Source organism: Ambystoma mexicanum, chromosome 7q, assembly GCF_040938575.1.
Source record: "Ambystoma mexicanum isolate Mex_15411 chromosome 7q, UKY_AmexF1_1, whole genome shotgun sequence".
Taxonomy (NCBI): Eukaryota; Metazoa; Chordata; class Amphibia; order Caudata; family Ambystomatidae; genus Ambystoma; species Ambystoma mexicanum.
The window spans coordinates 493,730,265-493,753,418 of NC_090941.1; the positions used below are offsets into that span (position 1 = coordinate 493,730,265).

The 23,154-nt window shown below is 50.1% G+C and overlaps 1 protein-coding gene across 14 annotated transcripts in view; it reads right to left on the reverse strand.

Annotated features, from left to right (window-relative positions):
• Positions 1–23,154, reverse strand: part of SETDB2 (SET domain bifurcated histone lysine methyltransferase 2) — a 1,645,210-nt gene that overhangs the window by 1,289,726 nt on the left and 332,330 nt on the right. For all 14 annotated transcript variants that reach the window (XM_069639329.1, XM_069639325.1, XM_069639326.1 and 11 more), the window contains one exon: positions 2,632–2,757. In XM_069639329.1, coding sequence (XP_069495430.1) covers positions 2,632–2,757 — 126 coding nt within the window. The remainder of the gene's footprint in view (positions 1–2,631; positions 2,758–23,154) is intronic.

Below are 23,154 nucleotides of genomic sequence, written 5' to 3' on the forward strand. Positions count from 1 at the left end.
ATTTGTAAGTGTCCTTGCTCTCTGTGCTCATTGAGGTCTTTCAGTCACCCTCACCCCTCCTGAGACTTAGTCTTGACCGCCTGCCATAGCTACCTGATTGGTCTGGCTTGTCCAGAGGTTACCCTGTTCCGAGAAACTAGGCTGGCCTTCTGAACATCTGCCCACCAGGTCAGAGTACAGAAATACATCTTAACAGGTACATGCTCACTGCCAACGTGACCAAGACATCCATTTCCACATTATATAAAATTGCACAATCCACCAAAAAGGTATTACCCCTAGATGATAAAGGAAAGTGGGAGAGTGATCTGGGCTACACGATCACTGACCAGCAGTGGGCAAAACTGTGTGTGCCAACAAGAAATGTCTCGTATAACTGCTGCTATTGGCTTATACACTATAGGGAGTTGCCCAGGGCCTACTACACTACTGCCAGGATCAGAACCATATACCCTACAGCCGATGAGAAATACCCCAGATGATAGAGCGAGGAGGCCGATATGCTCCACATGTTGTGGTCATGCACGCGGCTGTCTAAATATTGGGCAGACGTGCAGTGTAATTGATGAAATGTCGAATCAACCCATTGTGTGGGATCAAGGTATATGCATGCTAAGCACAGTGAGTAAAATGAACCCAACTTGGCGTAAGTTTCTCAATCTCAGTTTGATACAAAGCGGACAATATTGATGCGATGGAAATGTACAGAACCACCCACAAAAAAGGATTGGGAAAGAGACATGACATGGGCCAGTGACTGAAGAAGTATATGCCGGCCTACTGCCCATGCGCAGTCGCCCCAGAGAAACATGGAGCAGATATAAGCAATACTTCTCTGATAAATGTGTAAGAGAAGACGTCTCAAACACACTGCAATAATAATGTATGGAAGTGTACCCGTTTGACGTGAGACAAAATGATGATAATGTTGATAATATAATGTCAAGTTATGCTGTTAAGTCTGTGCAAGTTAAAATAAAAGTTTTTTAAAAAAATGTTTCTTCCAGTTTTGGAAAATACAGGATAAATGTTGTGGATCCCCTGGGAAAAGCGCATTTTTAGATTATGTTCATTGCAGTTGTAGACCCAAAGGCATATTCTTACTAATTGTGTATATTTACAAAAGGGATACACAAAGGGGCATCAAATATGGGCACTGGTGGGTTCTGATCAATTCTGGTCTATGCTTTTGGCAGCAGACTCACTTATAATAGCCGTAGCGGCGGCTCATCTCTATTAAGGCCTTGGAAAAACCGAATAATCCTATCCAAAATTAAAAATTTGGGTCGGATTGCCTATGAATGAAACCATGAAGTTGTACTCTGCATGTTATTTGATTTATGGAATATTATAAAGTGTTTAACTTGGTTCAAAGAAGTAGCTTATGGAATTAATGAATTGTAAAATAAGAAGTTTGCCTTTTTAGAATTTTAATGATTGGACTTAAGAACTGTTTTTTTGAATATATGATTTTAAATGACGATTTTATAAATTGTAATATGCCTTTTTATGTGTAAAAGGAGGACAATGTTTCTTCCATGTGCACTTAAATAAAAAAAATTAAAAAGTAGTCAACCACATCACAACATCATTGCCACGTTGGCAGGTACTAGTTAGGGACAGCTTTCTATATTCTGGCAATCTGGTATGCTTGTCTGCATGCAATGTCATGTTACATGCAACAGATGCCTACTATTGTGCAATGTCTTACTCAATTCCACTTCTTGTGAGCCAAATTAGTGCCACGGTTACCTTGTTTGTTGATTGTGCCCCTTGCTAACATGCTCACAATTCTGCTTTCCACAGTGCACTACACACAACGAATAGCAACTCGCACCTCTTCAACCAGTGCTTTTGATACCTAGCACTTTTGGAAACTTTGATCCTTCCCCACACTCGGGGCAGACTGTTTTAGTAGCAAACCAAGCAGAATACCTACTTCCTCTGGTTGCTTTCTGGATACCCATAGCCACTTGCCCATATCGCAACTCATCTAGAAGCATATCAGCACACACTAAAGAAGCAAATTGCCTGAAAACCAAAAAATTCAATTTGTTTACGAAAACAAAAGCAGCAAGGTAAAAAGCACAGGGGTAGAACTGAAACAGATTGGTGATGTGGAAAGTTAAAGTCCAACAGGGATATGGGAGTATTTCGGGGGGCACTGCATAATATCAAAGGGAATGTGCACATTACAAAAGTACAATTTCAGTTTAAATGTTTTGACAAATATGCATTTGGGGACATCAACCGTAACAGACCAACATTGCACAAAACGTCCCAGCAAGCAAACTCGACATAGCATAACTTATCACAGCATTGGATTCCAAAATAAACATGGCAATGTACAACAAACATAGCAGAGAGAAACACCACAATTGCACATCAGAAACATGCCATAGCATGATGTAATTTAGCATGACCGCAGCACAAAAGATAACATGTACCAAACAAAATATTAGAGATGGCCCGGAAATGGAGGGTATATAGCACCAGCGATAATGGATCGATAATGGATGTGTATCAAACAGCATTTTTCTTTTATTTTGATCACCATAGATTTATAAGAATGATTTGTGTGTGCAAGATAATCAATCAAACATCTAATTATATATTACACGAGGCTCAAACCTTCAGATGTTGCAGATCCATCTTTGATCTTTTGTTTCAGCGACAGTAGTACTTTCTGCATATGCTCAAATATTAAATCAACTTTCCCCTCAGCTTCCAGCATCATCCAATAATTCTTTGCAGTTTCTGAAATTGAAACAGTAGATGACCAATTCGCCATTTCAACTTCAAACTCTTAAATGAAAACTATGATCAGAATATAGGCTAGGACACTGACATAAATTATTAAAACTATTCAAATCCAAGCACGATAATAAAAACTCAGAAGAACAAAATACGTAACCCTAGTAATGGTTTTTCTACTGGATGTTCCTCCCACGTAATCTTCATCTTTGATATATTCATATTCTGCAGCTTTGGGCAACCTTTTATTTTCCCCAGTGGAGGGGTCGCGCTCGGGGCCCCCTGCGTCTTCCATCCTGCTCTCGGCCGTGACGTCGACACCTGTATAAGTAGCATGCGTGGCGCTCGTTGCCTCAGTTCATGTTTTTCCTCCCTTTCTTTTGCAAATCAGTCTCGAAGGTGAAAAAAAACAGACGTTAAAAGAGAGGAAGGAGTGACAAAATGGAAAATCACCCAAGGATAGAGGGGCAGGTTGGGAGGGCGATAAGGAATACGTGGGAGGAACATCCAGTAGAAAGAACGTTACCTGGGGTAAGTAATTTGTTCTTCTAATGTTTTGTGTCCTCCCACCTATTCCTCATCTTTGATCGACTCCCAAAGCAATATGCAGCTGGAGGTGGGTAAAGGAGAATTAATTTCTGATTTACGCTGTGAATAACAGCTTTGCCAAATTTAGCCTCCTGACGCGATACAAAATCCAGGCAGTAATGTATAGTAAAGGTGTGCAGCGAAGACCAGGTTGCAGCACTGCAAATGTCCTGCACTAGTGGCCCTCTTTGGAAAGTCGAAGTAGTAGCTGTTCCTCTAGTCTAATGAGCTATCAAGACTGTCCGCAACTTCTTTGCCATCCAAAGTGCAACGCTCAGTAATGCACAACACAATCCATTGAGACAAGGTCTGTTTAGTCACAGCTGTCCCAGTCTGAACTGCATGACCCATGAAAAGCTGATCATCTTGCCTAACCTTAGCAAGCCTACTAAAGTAAATGCTCAGCGCTCTTCTGGGGTCTAACGGATGTAGCCTCTCTTCATCCTTGGAAGGATGCGATGGTGGATAAAAAGATGGTAAAACATCTTTTATGCCAGATGAAACTCTGACACTACCTTAGGTAGAAATGAAGGTCGAACCTTCAAAACTATTTTATCCTTACACAAGTTTGAGGAACTAGGAGCGAGACGCGGACACAGGACTCATCGTGATTGGTACAAATATTTATTTAAAGAATAAAGGGGCTGGAAAATGCATCACTGTCCCTAATCTAGGAGGTATTCCATACCTCAACCAAAACTAAGGGTCTATCCTGTGTCAAGATGTCCAAAGCAAAAATGTCCCATGTCCGAAATCCTAGCTTAGCCATCTCATTCTAAAAGTAACTAAGGTGCTAAGGGCATTGTCTTTGGCTCTGAAAGTGCACAAGTGTTCAAGTTCAACAAAAAGGTATAAATCCGGGATTCCAAGATGGCTGCAGTGGAGTGAAGCTGCACTCCTGGGAGCTCCCGGCTAGGCCTTAAAAAAGGTGAAAAATAAGCACGTCCCAGACGCTGGGAAAACACGAATTCAGAAGCAGATATACAGAACGGCATATAGAAACCACCCTGCATACACACTGTGCACATTGCATGTGGCAAAACGCAGGATCCACGCTGGATGTTTCCCGGTGAAGGACAGACCCACCCCGCTGAACCGGGAAAAGGACATGGTGCAGAGACAGGCGAGCGGGAGGAGCTGCGCTGAGCGGAGCGGAGGAACAGAAGCAGACAGGCTAGACAATGAAACCCTTCAGTGAGGCAGCTGAGGGAAGCACCTACTCCGCTGGGGAAGCGTACAGAGAAGTGGAAGGTAGCCGACCCGAACATCGATGTGGAGAGAAAGGGGGAGGAAAAGTGCGCCATCGACAAGCCCAGCCGAGAGCAGACTGAGGGGCTGTGGACGATCCCAGATGGTGAGAAGGGTACCCCGGTGGATATGCACACCCCAAAGAGAGCGGGCGTGGGAGAGGAGGCAGCCCCCATCATATAGCAGTACAGAGGACGCTCCGGACAGAGCGGAAGGCAGAGGCGGCAGCCTCAATATAATACGTGGCATAACAGCGCCCGCACTGGGCAAGCACTTGGAACCGCACCGTCCTAACAGGTCCATAGGCGGACCTTACACACTGCAAAATATACGCGGCACAATAGGACACACGGTTGCCGGGGCAGGCTGATAGCCCAAAAAGGAAGGGAGGAGAGCACCCTGGACATACGCTCACGACAGGGACATAAATAATTGAAGGCCTCCGGCCCGAACACACAACATCACAGACAACGGGAGTTCAAAGGATTCAGAACGCTACAGGGAACAAATTAAGGCCAGAAGGGCAGAAGTTTGTAGGGCTGAACGGCAAAGGAGGTGCTGGGGAAGGAAGGAAGGAAACAGTGGTTCAGAGGCAGTATTACACAGAAGGAGAGAGAAGCAGCAAATCAAGGGAAGGGCTCACTAAACCCAAACAGGGAGAAAATTAGAGGTTGGTGTAACTGACCCCAGAGGACAGAAGAGTTCAGCAGGCAGCAATCAAAGCGCCTGAACCCGGATCACAGGACTAAGTGGAGGAGGCCAGCGCCAAACAGGACCCCCAGGTGAGCAGGAGGGGACAGAACTTGTACCCGCAACAAACCAGGGTATGAGGGAAAGGAGACAGGGCAACCTGCCTCCAAGTACCACCAAAGAACGGTCTGTAAATTGCATACGGAACACACACAGGACAATTCATTTTTTTTAATACTTTATTTATTGATTGCGCATCACGTCACAGCCGTCACACATATTTGGTAATGACCAGTATACAATCTAGATGGGTATTTTGTGTACACATCACATTTCTATAAATAAATGTAACCAAATTACGTTCTTGCGGGGCTGTCTTCATCTGATGGCATATCACACAGGTATATTCTAAACAGTGTCCAAATGTCTTTCGGCCTGTTCGTTCTGGCTAGCATCATAACATACTGTTTCTCACATTCATTTACATAGGTGAGTTCTCACAGAAAGTGGTCAGTTCGTGGTGCAATTGGGTGTTTCCAGTTTTGGAGTATGCACTTTTTAGCTACAACGGATGTAACATTGAACCACCTCCTGGTCTTTTGTGGTACTTTTCCTATATGCCCCGAAACAGATATTTCTGGGGTGTGAGGTCTGCTGGGATCTGTGTCATTTCCTCTAGTATCTCTGCCACTTCCCTCCAAAATTTAGTGATTAATGGGCAGGCCCAGTACATATGGTATGCGTCAGCTATAGGGTTTGCACATTTCTGATATTCCCTGGTTACAGTGTTTGTGAATTTGGCCATTCTAGCCGGTGTATAGGGCAGTCTGTTCAATACCTTAAACTGTATTAAACGGAGACCAGCATTTAACGAAACTTTTTTGGACAACAATCAATATCTTTTCCATTTTTCCTCATCAATGGCTATGCCCATATCCACTTCCCAGGAGGCTTTGACCATATTTAATGATTGTGTATGAGTTTGTATTATGTTATACAGCTTAGATACACCGGTTCCTGTTTGTGAATAGAGGGATTGAAAACATGCATGTGGGGTGGGTTCGTCCGGAAACGGCCATTTTGCTTTAAATGCAGTCTTCATGCGATGGTATTGTAAGATTGCAAGCTGTCCTCCCCCTACTGTGGTTGCAAAGTCTTCTGGTGTGATGAATTTCCCATTCGGGAACATCTCTCTCTTCCTAATCTCATAATCCGGGACCCATGTCTTTTGTATGTCTTCATCATACGTAGGCTTAATACCTGCGAAGTTCCATAGCGGGGCCTGTGAGTCATAGGGTGTGTCCATTTTTAGCCATTTACAGATCATAGCCTATGCAGTGATTGTGGTGATTACAGGGTCAAATTTGCATGTGTGTTTGTGGTGTTTTGTAAATACTATAGAGCGTAGGTCTGTTGGACGTGCCGAGTGGCGCTCTAGGGGCATATGTGGTGCAGTGTCTGCCGGGTTCTGCCAGTAGAACAAGTTACTTATCATATCTGGTAACGTTCTTTCGATGGGACGTTCTTCCGACATATTCCACATCTATGACGGCTAATGTCCACAGTTGTACTGTTTTGGACATTTTTTGACAGAGGGCGTCCTGCGTCAATGGCGTCTATCCGTTGTCCCTTGAGGGCATCTGTCGAGGGTTGACGTCACCGGATGTTATATATAGGACGCACAGTGCCCGTAGCCTCATTTATAGTTTTTGTCCAGAATGTGTGGCATCGATCTCCTGCCAGTATGACTGCAGAAAGCCTTGCGGAAACGTAAGCTGCAATTGCATAGGAAATTCAGTAGAGGGGCAGGCTGGGAGGGCAATGTGGAATAAGTTGGAGGAATATCCCATCGAAAGAACGTTACCAGATATGGTAAGTAACTTGTTCTTCGAGGGGATTGTGTCCTCCGACGTATTCCACATCTATGACAGACTCCCAAAGCAGTACCAACTTATGGAGGTGGGAAAAGAATTTACAATTTAGAATTTTAGAATGCCCAATCAAATTGCTGAATAAAGGACTGCCTTACCAAAGGCCAAATCCTTCTCATGGATGGAGTCCAAGGAATAGTGTCTCACAAAAGTATGGACACAGGCCCATGTGGCTGCTTCGCAAATATTGCGAGTTGGAACACCCCTCTGTAGAGCAGTGGAGGCAGACACACCCCTAGTAGAGTGAGCCCGTAAGCGTACTGGAGGGTCCTTTCCCGCCAAACAGTGACACTCAGAGATCGTCAAAACGATCCATCTAGACAAGGTCTGTCTGGAAACAGCCTGGCCCGAGCGCCTTCCAGCTTAACCAACAAAGAGCTGATCGTCCACTCTGACCCGGGACATCCGTGAGAGATAGAAACTCAAAGCTCTTCTAGGATCCGACATATGGAGCCTCTCCTCTTCCTTACCATGATGTGGAGGAGGATAAAACGCTGGAAGAATCACCTTCTGGCTCAAATTCAAGTCCGACACAACCTTCAGAAGAAAAGAATGCTGCACCCGCAGGACATCCCTGTCCTTATGGAACACAGTAAAGGGTGGCTTGGTGGAAAGTGCCTGCAACTCACTCCCTCTGCGTGCGGAAGTAACCGCAGCTAAAAATACAGTTTTAAAGGACAACAGTTGCAACGGACAAGAATGTAAGGGCTCAAACGGAGCTCCCATTAGGAACTTTAAAACCAAATTAAAATCCCATCCCGGCACCTGGAAGGGCGATGGTGGAAACACATTAGTTAGCCCTTTTAGAAACTGAGAAATCAAAGGGATCTTAAAATAAGAACATTCCTCAGACGAGCGCTTAAATATGGATATCGCCACCAGGTAACCCTTAATGGTACCCACTTGCAGGCCCTTGTGGGCGCTAAAGAAAGCAAAAAAGACAAAACCAAAGGAATGGAACATTGGAAAGGATCCACATTCTGTACCCTGGACCAGTCACACAACTTTCTCCAACGGCAACGGTACAGGGATTTCGTTGCGGGCCTGCTGGCCGAAGGCAACACCTCCAACACGTCTTCGGGGAAGTCCCAATCCTTATACCTCAACTTTTCAGATACCAAGCATGAAGGCTGAGAGACTTGACCTCTGGATGGAGAACCCGACCCCCCTCCTGTGAGAGCAGATCGTCTCGGTAGGGAAGACGGTGTGGAGGGCAGATGGTCATGTCTAGAAGGTCGGGGTACCCCGCTCTCCTGGCCCATGCCGGAGCAATGAGGATCAATCGGGAACTGAACCTCCGTAACCTCTGCAACACTTGCGGAATGACGGGGACTGGAGGAAACGCGTACAGCAGTGGAAAGGACCACTCCACTACGAACGCATCCCCTAAGGCTCCTCTTGGAGGAAATTCTCGCAAGCATAATCTTTCACACTGCCACTTGACACTGGTGGCGGAGAGATCCACTTGTGGGGTTCTCCAAAGGGTGAAGATCTCCAAAAGAACTTCCTGAGCCAGCTCCCACTCGTGAGAGACCGTGCTCTGCCTGCTCAGAGCATCCACCACCACGTTTTCGTCTACGGACAGATGAACTGCTGAGATCAACATTTCCTGCTAGATGGCCCAGAACCAGAGCTGCATCGCCTCCCTGCACAACGGGAGTGACTCCGCCCCCCCTTTTTTGTTGAGGTAGTGCAAGGCCACTGCACTATGTCATAATCAGGACATTCTTCCCCCGCACAGACGGCAGAAAAGCCTTCAGGGCTAGCCTGACGGCCCTCAGCTCTAACCGATTGATGTGGAGTCTGGACTCTGACAGAGACCAACGTCCGCTGGCTGTTAACTCTTTGGCATAAGCTACCCAACCTGTGAGGGATGCGTCCGTCACAATCGTCACCTCCGGCCATGGCTGCCAAAATGGTGCTCCCTTCATTGGCCCACCATAGAAGATCCTGGGAGACCGAGGTCGCAATCTGAACGGGATCCGACATCTTGCCGGAGAACTGCGACCACTGCATCTTGAGAGCCCACTGCAGAGATCTCATTCACAGCCTGGGCTCTGGCACCAGGAAGACGCAGGATGCCATGAGGCCGAGCAACCTCAAGAATTCGAACGCCGGGAGACTCTGGGCACGTTGAAACTTGTCCAGCATCTGCAGAATGTGATGAGCCCTCACCTGAGGAGGCGAACACTGCCCCAGGGATGTGTCGAGCACTGCTCCGATGTACTGGAGCCGCTGGGTAGTTTTCAAATGGGACTTTAAATTGAGGGAGAAGCCCAGCTTGTGAAGGGAGTGGCAGGTGACGGACAGATGATCCAGGGCTTGCTTGGGAGAGCGCGCACTGATCAACCAATCGTCCAGGTAGGGGTAGACGTGAATCCTCCCTTTCCTGAGATACGCTGCCACCACCACCATCAGCATCAGCTTGGTGAAGACCCTCGGGGCGGAGGTCAATCCGAACAGCAGGACGCAAAACTGAAAATGCGAGTCGCCAACCACAAACCTCAGGTACTTCCTGTGCTTTGGAAGAATTGGCATATGAAAGTAAGCATCCTTGAGGTCTAGAGACACCAACCAATCCTGAAGCTGAAAGGTCTGGAGGACTTGAGAAAGAGTTACCATCTTGAACTTGTCCTTCCTGAGGAGCTTGTTCAACCAACGCAAGTCCATGATGGGTCTCAATCCCCCGTCTTATACCATCCCTTGTTCCTCTCCGCTACCAGTTCTATGGTGCCTTTCTCCAGCAGGGATAGGATTTCCTGTGCAAGGAGCGGATCTAGACGCTTCAAAGAGAGCTTCCCCGGTGGATTGTCGTGAGGCCTCTGGCTATGATCTCCAGAATGCACACATCTGAAGTAATGGCCCACCATTCTCCAAGATGCTGCGCAAGTCTGCCCCCAACCGGCCTCATGACTGAGCGGACACGGCTGCGGCAGTGCCTGAGGGCAAAGAGGCAACTGCCCGAGCGGCTTTGGCACCCCGAGTACCTTGCTTTCCACCCCGGGTACTCCTACGGTGGCCCCTTTGACTGGCAGCTCCTCTCGATCTACCAAAGGTAGAGTAGTAGCGAAAGGAACCTCCCCTCCATTGCTGTCTCCTAGGACGAAAAGGCGGAGGTTGACGTACTGCAGCGCTCAACGACTTTGCGTGCAGCTTTGGAGGTCTGCAACATCTCAAGGCTCTCGTCAGCCTTGCTGCCAAACAGATGAACACCATCAAAGGGCATGTTCAGAAGACGGGATTGCACATCAGGAGCAAACCCCGACTTCCGCAACCACGCAAACCTGCGTATCACAGTGCTCGCAGCCATGGACCAGCTGAGACAGTCTGCCATGTCCAAACCCGACTGAACGGACTCACACATGGCATCCTTGCCGTCTTGCATGAGGGCTAGAAAACCATCCTGTTCCTCCCCTTTGGGAATATGCTCAGCCGCCAAAGACGCACAGTTCCACAGAGTGTATGTGAATCTCGCTAAGGCACAAGTGGAGTTGGCTACCTTCAGCGCCAAACCCCCAGCCGAAAATACCTTCCTGGGCCAACCATCAAAGCGCTTATCTGTTAGGCAGAAACCTGTGCAGTTCCCTTAGGGACCACTGCAAAAGATTTAAGACTACAGGTGTTTGGCAGTAAACCCACTTGGTAGCAGTCTGTACCACACAGATTCACTTGGTAGCTGTGGCTGAGCAGTCAGACTTTCCTCAAGAAGAGTTAGGCAGTATGTAGAGTATACACAATAGGTACAGAGATACAGTAGCACAAGCAAACACTGACCAGAGCTTTGGTGTAAAAGTATATAATTATTTAAAGACACACTTGTAAATTACACTAGCACAAAGAGGTAAGTAAGTTCAGCACACAGTCACTATTATATATATACAACCCTAATTACTTATTAGACAAGTCTTAATGAGAAACACCACTAATTTTCAGACAGAGGTGAGCGCTTAACATGAGATGGCACTCTAATAAGTTATTAAAAAGTGAGGGAAAAAGGCAGAGTTATGGAAGCACACAAATTTCAATACTTTTAAAAGAACCACAGTAAGGCATGATAGGCAGAGTTCTATTGGAGAGCAAGGAAGTCAATTGCAAGGCCCACTCTTGGAGAGAGCAAGCAGAAGGGGTCCAGGTTCACACAGTGGGGTTATGCCCAAAGAGTCTTGTAGATAGTTCGCAAACAAAGGATGAAATTAAAGTCAGGAAAAGTTAGCTAGGTTGTCCCAGGCCTGCCCAGGTTAGAAAGTCGAGGCTTTACTGTCACCCCGAACGATCTGTCGCAAGGGAAGCCAGGCGGGACACAGTACCTTAAGTGTGAAGGAAGCTCCAGCGGGGGCAGTTGTTCCTGGCAGCGGGTGCAAGTCGGTGTTTCGTCCAGAGGAAGAGGAGGTCTCGCCGTGGAGGAAAGATGAAGGTCGTTGCACTGCCAGGGAAGAAACCAGCCACAGAGTTTGTTCAGTTAAAAGGTACTACCCTTCTCTTCGCGGTAGTGGTAAGCCGTGGTATTCCGGTTGCCGGGGTGCTTGGCACGGGCAAGGCGGCCACGAGATGCTCCAGGAAGGTGAAAAGAAGGCAAAACTGGTTATCCCCACCAGTCAAAGGAAGAAGACTCTCCGGGCTGGAGATCTCCTCTGTCGTCGGGAAAAGTGGCGAGACGGTTCAGCAGGGCTCCACCGGTGGTGTTGTCGTTGCAGGTCAGCTCAGCTTCTCCCTCCTCGGATTCTTAGGTCCTGTGGCGACATCTGAAGTTCCAGTCCCCAAAGCCCTGCTTTTATGCAGCAAACCCCCATTCATTCAGCCTAGCTGTCAATCAAACATGGTAAGTGGGAGGCCACCAGGCGGCGCACAGGCAATGGCTGCCTGAGTGCGTAGCTCCCGCCGTGACCGGGCTTCTGTAAGGGATTGAGCCCCCCCTCCCAAGCCCCCCTGGCGGGCCCACCCCAAAGATTTCGTCGGGCGCCCCCCCTGGGCACCCCCGGGCGAAAGAGCGGCATCCGAGGTCCCCGGGAATCGAAAGATCGGGACCCGGGATTCCCCGCACTGGGAGAAGAGCGCGGCCCGGAAGGCCACAGAGCCGGAGGAGAGGCGGGCCCCTCCCGCATCCTGGCGGGCCCATAGCCCAGCCCGCCCCCCTCCCCTCGACTAGCTTTTTTCCCCGACCTGGTACGGGGACCGGGTCTGAGGCGGCCCGAAGACATCACCGTGGTCCGGGAGACGCGCTCCCTCCTCACCACGCGCTTCACCCCGGCCTGGCGGAATACACCCAGGGATTTCCCCCGAACAGAGGACGGCGGGACCCACCCTGGAGTCCGGAGGCCCGAGGCGGGCTCTGGGGACCTGTGCCTCCCCCCCAGCCCACGAGGACTGAGCGAGGCTGACGGAGCGAGTCGGGGTGTGAGGCCCCCACACCCCCCTGGATCTTCAAACGCGGGCTGCCACAGCCCAACGAAAGACGAAGGCAGCAGAACCAGAGGAGGTCCAGGGACCGCTCCCCGCGGGCGTGCGGGCCGAGGTGAGAGGCCCTCCCCTCGCCTGTAGCTGGCGGGTGCGGACCCCTGGAACACACCGGAGGTACGAGTCGCCCCCCCACCCCCCCAACACATTAGCACCACCAGACAGGGGGGTTACCTGGGTGTGAGGCCCCCGCCTGTCGAAGGTGGGGCGTGCGCCCGCCCGGGGGTGGCTCCCCCCCCCCCCCAGGAGGGGGGAAAAAAAAAAAGCCACGGACAAACAGCTAGGCCACCACTGGTCGGGCGCTGGATCTAGATCGCCCTCCCCCCTGCAGACTCAAAGAAGCCCACGAAACTAGCCCTACAGGCTTCCGTGTTCCCGGCGTCCCTCCAAGGGGTACCCAGTAAAGGCCCCGATCCCCCACGGGGAGTTCGGACGGGGTGTGAGGCCCCCGCCGGGTGACGGTGGGGCGTGTGCCCGCCCCCCCGCAACATTCTACAACTCAGGCTGGAGCCGGCCCGGGACGGGTCTGCCCCAGTGGACGGTCCCGTGGTCTTGGGGGCCCCCCCGCTGACGTCCCCAGGAGAACGGTCTCACCCCCCGCCAGGGACATTGAGGCCCAGACAGTGGACCATGGGAAGGCACCTGATGAGCTGGCGGGAGTCCCTGCAGGAATATCGCTTCCAGGAGGGCAAAAAAGGCGACAAAGGTACAAGTCTGAAAAGAACCATGGCCCAGTCGGAAGACGTAGCCCCTTCCTCCTCAGCCATGGAAAGGGGCTTCGCCTCAATTTTACAAGAAATCAGGGACATGCGTTCTGATATTGCACAGAAGTTTGAAAAAATGGACCAATGGGTGGATAATATTGAAGACAGATTGCTTCAGGTCGAGATCCAGCAAACGACCTCGTCACCCCAAGAGATTCAACTCAACATGAGGCTAGAGGCCCTGGAAAAGAGGGACGAGGAGAGAGACCGCCAGATGGACGATTTCGAAAATAGGGAGAGGAGGAACAACCTCAGGATTTTCGGGGTGCCCGAAATGGAGGGGGAAACGGAGAGGGACGTCACCAGAACGGTGCTAGACATCATTACTCTCTTGTTTGCGGAGGAGATGACCACAGAGCCTACAGAGTGCACAGGGCGGGGGGCAGAACGGGTGGCCCCCGTTCGATCCTGGCCCGGTTCCACTACTATTCGGAAAAGACTAAAGTGCTGGAGGAGGCCAGGAAGGCCCGAGAAATCACCTATAATAATGCCCAGGTCTCCATATACCAGGACCTCTCTGCATACACGTTGGCTAAGCGGAGAATGTGCCGCCCCCTCACGCAGCTGCTAAAGGAAAAAGGGATACGCTATAGATGGGGCTATCCCTTCTCCCTGACATTCGAATACATGGGCCAAAGATCAACCCTGATCACAGAAGAAGACATCAGCGGTGCGATCCAGGAATACGTGGTGGACACGAACCCCCAAGGGGCCCTTCGGCCCCAGGGGGGGACAGACCCGGTGACCCCGGCCCGTCGAGGGACTGGAGAAAGAGAACGGAAATTTAGGAAAATGAACACCCCATCTCCAGCAAAGGAAGGCAGTCGGAACGATTCCGAGGACTGAGAACGGACTCGAACCGTTATGATCTAAATGGCATTTGGAGGAGTCAGAGGTTTAATATTTAACTGCATCCCCACGAACAGCAAGTATATGGGTCTCACAAAAGGAATGCAGCTGTGGGAGGGTTTGGGGGGCTCAAGAGGATCAGCTTCAAGGGCGATTAGCCTGGCCACAGGGGGCAGGCTGGTGGTTCGGCCAAAAGCCAGTGTTGGCGGAACTATTTGGCTGGACGCCGGGGAAGGGGGAGGGGGGTACACGAAAGTTGAGGGGGTTCAGTTTGGATCTGGGGTAGGGGGGCAGTTGGGGTTTTGTTACATGCCCGCCCGGGGGGGAAGGGTGGGGGGAAGAGGGGAGTTCAAAGCACAATTCAAAAAGCAACCGGGATGGAGCGTTACAAAGTCGTTGACCGTGAGGGAAGATTACTTCGATCATGGCTGAGAGTCTGCCTGCCCTGGGTGTGGGTTCCCTCAATGTTCGGGGCTTAAATTCCCCCACGAAAAGATCCCTGGTTAGTAGGGAGTTCCGAAGAGCCAAGCAAGACATCCTCTTCTTGCAAGAGACCCACTGGCCTCTGGGGAAGGAACCCAAATTGCGGGGTGGTGGGATTGGGGAGGTCTTCAGCGCTTCCCACAAGGGAAAGAAACGAGGGGTGGCGATACTATTAGCTAGAGGCGTCAACTTCGAAAAAGAAACCATATTGAAAGACCCGGGGGGCCGCTATCTGCTAGTCCGGGGAGCCCTGCAGGGGGCCCCACTCACCCTGGCGGCCATCTACGGTCCAAAAGAAAGCCAAGCACAGTACTAGGAGGAGATGAGGGATAAACTAAAACTTTTTGTTCATGGTACGGTGGTGGTGGGTGGGGATTTTAATATGGTCCTGGACCCAATCCGGGACAGGAAACAAACAGGCCCCCAGATCCCCAGGGCAGCGGATGAAATCATGGCCCGAACCTTCCAGAGGGTCAATTCAGAACTAGGCCTGGTGGATACGGTCCCGACCCCTATATCCGAGACCCCCTCCTTTACGTACTACTCAGCAATCCACACATCATTTTCCAGAATAGACTACATCTTGGTGGACGAGTCCTTGTTTCCATTTATATCTGGCTACAGAGTTCAGCCGGTCCCCTGGTCTGACCACGACCTGGTCAGAGTTACTATAGCGAGGGAAGGGCTGAGTGACCGCGGGGGGAGATGGAAGTGTAATGACTTTCTACTAAAAGATGAGGTACTAGCGCAGGAAGTACTTGAGGCCATCACTGAATTTTTTGAGTTTAATGACAATGGGGAGGTAGGTCAACGGACCCTTTGGGACGCCTTCAAGGCCACCTTGCATGGAGTCCTGATCAAAATAGGAGCCCGGGAAAAAAGGGTAAGGGCCGTCCAGGAAAGGTGCCTGGGGGAGAAAATTGCCCAACTCCAACCAGGGGGTTCCCCTGCGGAGCCCTTAGACCGTGACAGGATAGCCGCCCTGGACGATTACAGGCTCCAGTTGAAGGAACTCCTCCTGCAAAAAACCGAGAGAAGTCTCCAGCTGGTCAAACAGAGGTACTATGAGAAGGGGGACAGGGCGGACAGGATCTTAGCCTGGAAGCTGCGAGAGGTCCAGAGAAGCAAAATGGTGAGAGCAGTTAAAAATGAGGAGGGGAAATTAGGCCACGATGCATCCCACACAGGAGAGGCATTCCGCAGATATTACAAAAAACTATACTTGTCTGAATATAACGGGGATGAGGAGGAAATCAAGGGGTTTCTGGATTCTATACAGATCCCATCCCTTTCCAGGGAGATGGCGGAGGGGTTGGAGGGTCCAGTGACCGAGGATGAGGTGGAGCGAGTGATTAGCGCCATGAAGGGGGGGTACCTCCCCGGGTGAGGATGGCTACTCAGTCTTCTTCTATAAAAGGTTCCGTTCTACCCTGGCTCCGTACCTGGTAAAGGTGTTCAACGCAGTGTTGGAGGGGGGGGTCTCTCCCGGACTCCATGATGGAGGCGATCATAGTGGTGCTCCCCAAGGATGGTAGGGACCCCTCAGAGTGTGCCTCCTACCGCCCGATATCCTTGTTGAATACTGACGTGAAGATCCTGGCTAAGGTGATTGGGAGGCGGATAGAGGGGGTCCTGCCGAAACTAGTCCACGGAGACCAAGTGGGTTTCATAGGAGGTCGTCAGGGCTCAGACAACATCCGAAAAACTATAGATTTGTTCCACCATGCCCAGAGGTCTGATCTTGACGCGAGCGTCCTGTCCTTGGACTCGGAAAAGGCGTTCGACAGGGTCGAATGGAGATTCATGGCACTCACCCTCCAGAGAATGGGCTTTGGGCCACAGATCCGGGACTGGGTGGCTGCACTATACAGGGCCCCGAAGGCTAGGGTTCAGGTGAACGGCAGGCTATCGGACCCGTTCTCCCTCTCGCGGGGAACCAGGCAGGGATGTCCGCTTTCCCCCCTAATTTACGTTCTTGCAATGGAACCCCTGGCCATCGCAGTCAGAGCTCATAGAGATATCAAGGGGATTAAGAGAGGTGAGGTGGAATTTAAGCTATCCTTGTTTGCGGATGATATCCTGGCTTACCTGGTGGACCCGCGGCTCTCGCTTCCCCCCCTCTTGTCTCTGATGGCCACATTTGGGCGCTTCTCGGGGCTCAAAATTAACGCATCCAAATCGGTCCTAATCCCCATGAGAACATTAGACGCGGGCTTGGAATCCCTGGACAGGTTGGAGGGGATAACAGTGGGGAAAATCTCTATCCGATACCTAGGTGTCCTCCTCCCCAGGGACCTTTCCAACCTTGCCCCTATGAACTACGACCCTGTGATGGTGGGGATTACGGCAGACTTGAGGAGATGGGGCTCCATGATTCTGTCCTGGTATGGCCGCATGACGGCAGTCAAGATGAACATTCTTCCACGGTTATTGTATCTCTTTACCTCTCTTCCTGCGGTCGTCCCCGACCAAACCTTCAGGGTCCTCCAAAACGCGGTCCGTGAGTTTATATGGCAGGGTAGGACACCGAGAACCGCAAAAACTGTCCTGACTTTACCTAGGGAGGAGGGAGGGTTTGGGCTGCCAAATTTCCAGCTTTACTATCGTGCCGCCCAGTTGCGTGTCCTCCTGGAGCATATGAAAGAGGGGCTGGGCACATACTGGTCCTATCTGGAGGACATGGATACCCATCCACTAAAGGTTCGGGACCTTCTATGGGCCCCACGAAAATTTATTCCGAATAGATTAAAGTCCCACCCAACATTGGGGGTTCTCTGGGCGATCTGGCAGGAGGGCCCCCAGACACCACACTTAACGTCATGGCCGTCCCCGATGTCCTCTCTATGGGGCCAACCCCTCAAGCTGGGCAGTAGGGGGTTCCGCTGTGCACAGTCCTGGTCCAACTCGGGGATGGAATGGGCAGGGCAGATGTTTAGGGAAGGAGAATTCCTACCATACGAGGAATTGAGGGATGCTCTTGGTCAGGGGTCACTATCCATTTTTGAATATCTCTGCTTGAAGGGCATCCTATGTGACCAGGCCTGGGGCCAAGACTTGAAGAGACAACTGACCCCCTTTGAAAAGTTTCTTGATACAGCGTCCTCCAGGAAGGGGGCGGTTTCAGGGATGTATAAAATTTTGAACACTGTTAATTTGGGGGAGAGGAGGCGGTTCCGCTCTTTTTGGAATGAGTTGGCAGGGGTAGAGATCTTGGAGGACGCCTGGTTCAGGATATTTAAAATAGCCTTCCACGGGAACTTATTTACCGCGGATATGGAACACAACTTTAAAATCCTCCGGGGATGGCACAGAGACCCTGCAAAGTTGTCAAAAATGTTCCCAGGTGTATCCCCAGCATGCCCAAGGGGTTGCGACCAGGTTGGTTCGAGGGCACACATGTGGTGGCACTGCCCGAAGGTACAGGCATATTGGGAGGAGGTAAGGGGCTGGATCGCTGAAATCTCTGAGGAATTGCTCCCCCAGAACCCTCTGACTATGCTGCTGGGCCTCCCCCCAGAGGACACTGACACATTGAGGTACCCTAGAATGTGGGAAACAATGCTACGAGCGGGAAGGGTTGCCCTCGCCCAAAAGTGGAAGAGCCCTGAAACTCCCTCCAAGGTGGAATGGCTACAGAAGGTTAAAAATATGTTCTTGATGGACAAACTGACGGCAATGGTAAACAATGTCTCGGCCTCTTTCCAAGCAAACTGGTACGGGGTGCAACAGACCTGGGGATGGGATATCCACTGATCCGTAGCGTGGAATTGGGAATAGTTGGGGCGCCCATGGCCCGGGAATCGGCAGACGGAGTACAGCCATACTAGAAGTCAACGCTCATGCTCGCTCCCAAGCTCCAGACTAATAGAGCTTGCATCACAAAGCCCCGAGAAGGGGGATTTTTTTGTTGGGGGGGTGGGATTGTATTGGGGTGGTGTGGGTAGGGGGGGCGGAGGCCTCCGGGCCTGTCACTTGATTTCAGGTGAATATGCTTGGTGCCCTAAAGTTTGTTTAAGAAAATGTCAATAAAACCAAAGTTTAAAAAAAAAAACATGCTAAGTGGTGAGCCGGCCAATCACACAAGAGTGCGACTTGAGTTGCCAAGGCAACTCAGTCCAGGGTGCCTAAACCCCCTCCCACATCCCCTGTGGTATCCAGACAGAGTGGCACCACTTTTGGAGGCTTCTGTCGAGAAGCCCGCCAAAAAGTGGAACAAAGGGCTCGACTTGGGTTGGAGTCACAGAAGAGGACACAAATGCCATTTTAGAATCGAGTTGTGGTGAAAAATACCAACCGGTGAATTAATATTAAATGAATAAACCGGCGGTATGTTCGAGGCTATAAGAATTAAATAATTAAAGTTGGTAGCCTCGAACAATGGGAAAATCCCATAGAGATATATTTGCGGCCGAATATAAAAAGTAGTATCCACTGCCACCAGCCAAAACTCGATCAGGGGGGATGGAGACGTGCCCCCTCGAGCAACAGACCCTGGTGCCCCGACCAATACATCCACAATATGGTTTGTACTGGTTTCTGTTCATAATTTGGGACTAGTAAAGCCAATTGTGACTTTACATGCCCTGGGAGACAGTAGTCAGTCCCAGGGTATGGAGTCTATGTTGGGGGGTCGCTACAACACCCCTGGGTTACGGCACGGAGGGTGCTGTGTAATCCACATCAAAAACATACGAGACCCTATGGAGTAAAAGACCCCATAGCCCCTAAAACACATGGAAAGATAAAGGAACACCTCAAATCATGTCTAAGAGTGGGAGTAAAAGAGTCTCACTCTTAGCAGGAGAAAAAAAATAAACCCCAAAAATCCAGCAAAGCTGCTGGGGACTCACTAGGTTTGGGAAATTAGCCTTTACCGAGAATTCTCCCTAACATCGTCCCTATCAGGAGGGATGGTAGGATACGCAGCCTGCTTCAAGGAGGCCGTAGCCGCCTGCACCACCAAACTCTCTGGAGTAGGGTGCATCGATAAGTAGCAGGGGTCACCACTGGATGGGCGGTATTTTTTCGGATGCAACTTATTAAATGCCGGTAGACTATCCGGAGCAGTCCAAGCCGCCGCCACCCTCCTTTGCAAAGCCATGTGAAACGGCAACTCCGGGTCAGTTGGTGGACCTTGATCCAGGATGTCCGTCAAATCATCCTGAGCAAAATCAACAGGTGGAGCAGACCACCCCAAGTATTCTGTCACCCTTGACATGAGACGCCGATAGGAGGAATCCGCATGCGCTCCAGGCTCAGGTCGGCCAAACTTCACCTCCGGAGAGGTGTCAAGGCCACTAGCGTCATGCAATGACTGAAGGAGTTTCTCCATCTGACTATGCCCAGACAAAAGATCATCAGGGACATCAGGAGGCACAACCATCTCCTCATCAGACAGTTCCTCAACCTCTGAAATGTCTTGCAAAGGCTGGAAAAACTCCAATCTAGGAGTAGGAACAGAATAGGGCTCAAAAACAGGCCTCACAGACTTACTGAGAGCCTTCCTCTGAGGTTCCACAGCCCTCCGGGGCACCTCCGGCAATTCCACCAAAAACGGCATTGACGGCGTCGACAACTTCTTCGAGGCTGGAGCCTTGAGAGAGCCCCTTGTCGGACATGGCGCTGATGGCGTCGACGACTTCTTTGAAGGCTTCACAGGTTCCGACGGTCTTGATGGCGTCGAGGACTGGGACCTGGATCTGGCACGGCTATGGCGATCTCCCTTGTCCGAAGGGGCCCTCGACAGCTCCCTATGATCGCGCCGACCGCCCGAGCCCAAAGGCGTGCGAGTGGTGGACCGAGCCCGTTCCTTGCCGGCTTCTTTCGAAGGTGCGGACGGAACTGGGCCTTGTGATTTGAAAATCGCTGACATCTGCCGGCTGAATGATTCCCATTCGGCTGGCGACGAAGACTTGGTTGGACAAGTCAACCGTCTGGCGGAGTCCTCCTCCAACGAGTAAGGCGAACGGTGACGGCACTTCCTAGAATGCCTCGATGAGGCAGAGGAATGGCAGGAACCACTCCTAGAACGAGACCCCATGGATTTTTGCTGACGTAGAGTCGCCCCTCGAGTCATCGGTCGAAAGACCAGCGGATTTCGATTTATGGGGTTTGGACACCATACCTACCTTCAATTTCTTCTTACGTTCCCGCAAGGCCTTAGATGTCAGGGACTGGCAATCCTCGCAGTCAGCGGTGGCGTGGCTTTTGCCGAGGCACCAAAGGCAGATGTCATGCGGGTCCGTGATGGACATCTTCGAACCACAGTCCCGACATTTTTTAAAGCCTGACTTCGTGGTAGTAGAAGACGACGAAGACATCGCTTTTGAAGAGAAGAATCTCGTACCGAGATTCCGAAGCAAACACGTTTGCGGAAAAAACAGAACTGAAGCTACGGGCACTGTGCGTCCTATACATAACATCCAGTGACGTCGACCCTCGACAGAGGCCCTCGAGGGACAACCGATCGACGCAGGACACCCTCTGCTGAAAATGTTCCGAAGCAGCACAGCTGTGGACATTACCGGTCATAGATGTGGAATACGTCGGAGGATACAATCCCCTCGAATTTGGCGTACTGTGCCTGAGCTACTAAATAATACAATTCAAAATCCAGTGCTGCAATGCCACCCATCTCATTTGGCTCAACAAGTTTCTCCCACTTCATCCTAGTGGCTCCCCATCCCATATGAAAGTCGTCGCCATGGAGCGTAGGTTGTCGAAGAACGCTCTACATGGCCATATCGGGACGTTGCTAAACACATATAGCAGCTTGGGGAGAATCACCATTTTAAGGACCGCAACACGATCAATTAGCGAAATAGGAAGTTTGGCCTATAGCTCAAGTTTAGTTGTTCGTAATTGTCAATTTATATGGAAATCCTGTCTTTGGATACAAGGATCCCCATATATCTTATGCTTGTGGGTGACCACCGGAGGCCGTGTGTACTGGTTGGGCAAATGGTGGCGGATGTTAGCGGGCAGATTTGGTATTTGGAAGTATTTTTCTTATATCCCTAGTATTCTGTGAATTCATTCATGACTTCCAATATGGGGCCAAGGTTTTTTTTCTGTTTCAGGCACATACAGCAGTGTATCATCTTCGTATAAGGATATGGACTGGGTGATTCCGGCCATTTTGATCCCTCTCTGTTCCTATCTTTGCCTGATAGCTGCAGCTACAGGCTCTATCGTGAGGGCAAACAAAATTGTAGAGAACGGCAGCGCTGCCTCGTGCCTCTGCCCAGGCTGAAGGTGTTGGACATCGTATGATTGGTAAGGACCCTTACATCTGGGGAAGCATACAGTAATCCTATACTCCGAACAAAATATGGTCCCAATCCAAATTTCTCGAGCACTGCAAATAAATATGACCAGGAAACCGAGTCGAAAGCCTTTTCGGCATCTAATGATACAACCGCAGCTTGCGTCTCCGGTTTGATTTGGCCCATAACTCTGAATAATCTGCGTAGGTTTAGCGCGGTGGATCTGGTTGGGATGAAACCGCACTGGTCTGGGTGGACCAGTGTGGTCATATTGGATAGCAATCTGGTGGCGAGTACTTTAGCGTATATTTTTGCATCCGAGTTAATCAGAGAGAGGGGTCAGTAGGAGGACATTTCATGGGAAGGGCGTCTAGATTTCAATAATACTGTGATGATTGCCTCCCTCATTGTTACCGGTAACGATCCAAGTGGCATCGCTTCTTCCCATACAAGAGTCAATATTGGGGCTAGCTCAGAAGATTATTCTTTATATATTTCAGCACCCGGTCCATCCGACCCCGGGGCTCGACCGGATGTTCGTGATTTCATCGCTTCAGTGATTTCCTCACTTGTTATTGGTTGCTCAAGAACTAGAGCGCTTTCCATTGAAAGTGTTGGGAGCGTGATGCTATCTAGATAGTCCCTCATTTCCAGCTCTGGGCGTGTGTCGTGGTTTGAGTAGAGATCGATATAGAATTTGGTGAATTCTTCGTTAATCACTCCCTCATCGTTTATGACCTCCCCGTTTCCGCTATAATGCTTGTAATCGGTACATGGTTCTGTTTGTTCTTTAAAAGATTAGCTATGGAGTGTCCTGCCTTGTTCCCCCTCTCTGTATTTGCGTGCCCTTATGGGTGATTTCATGTACTGTTGTTCACTTGCTGATAATTCATTGAATTTCTGAAGAAGGCTATTGATCTCGGCTAGGGTTCCCTTTTCATGTGTTATACTGTATTTGTTCTCTAGTTTTTTCAGGCGCTTTTCTGTGTCCGCTAGTTTTGACCTGACTTTCAGGAACCTGTAGTTTTCGACATTATGGCCCCCCTTACCCATACTTTAAAGTGTTGCGTATTTATCTACCGACCATTTATTTATCTTAAACAATTCTTCGATTTCAGTATGTAATGA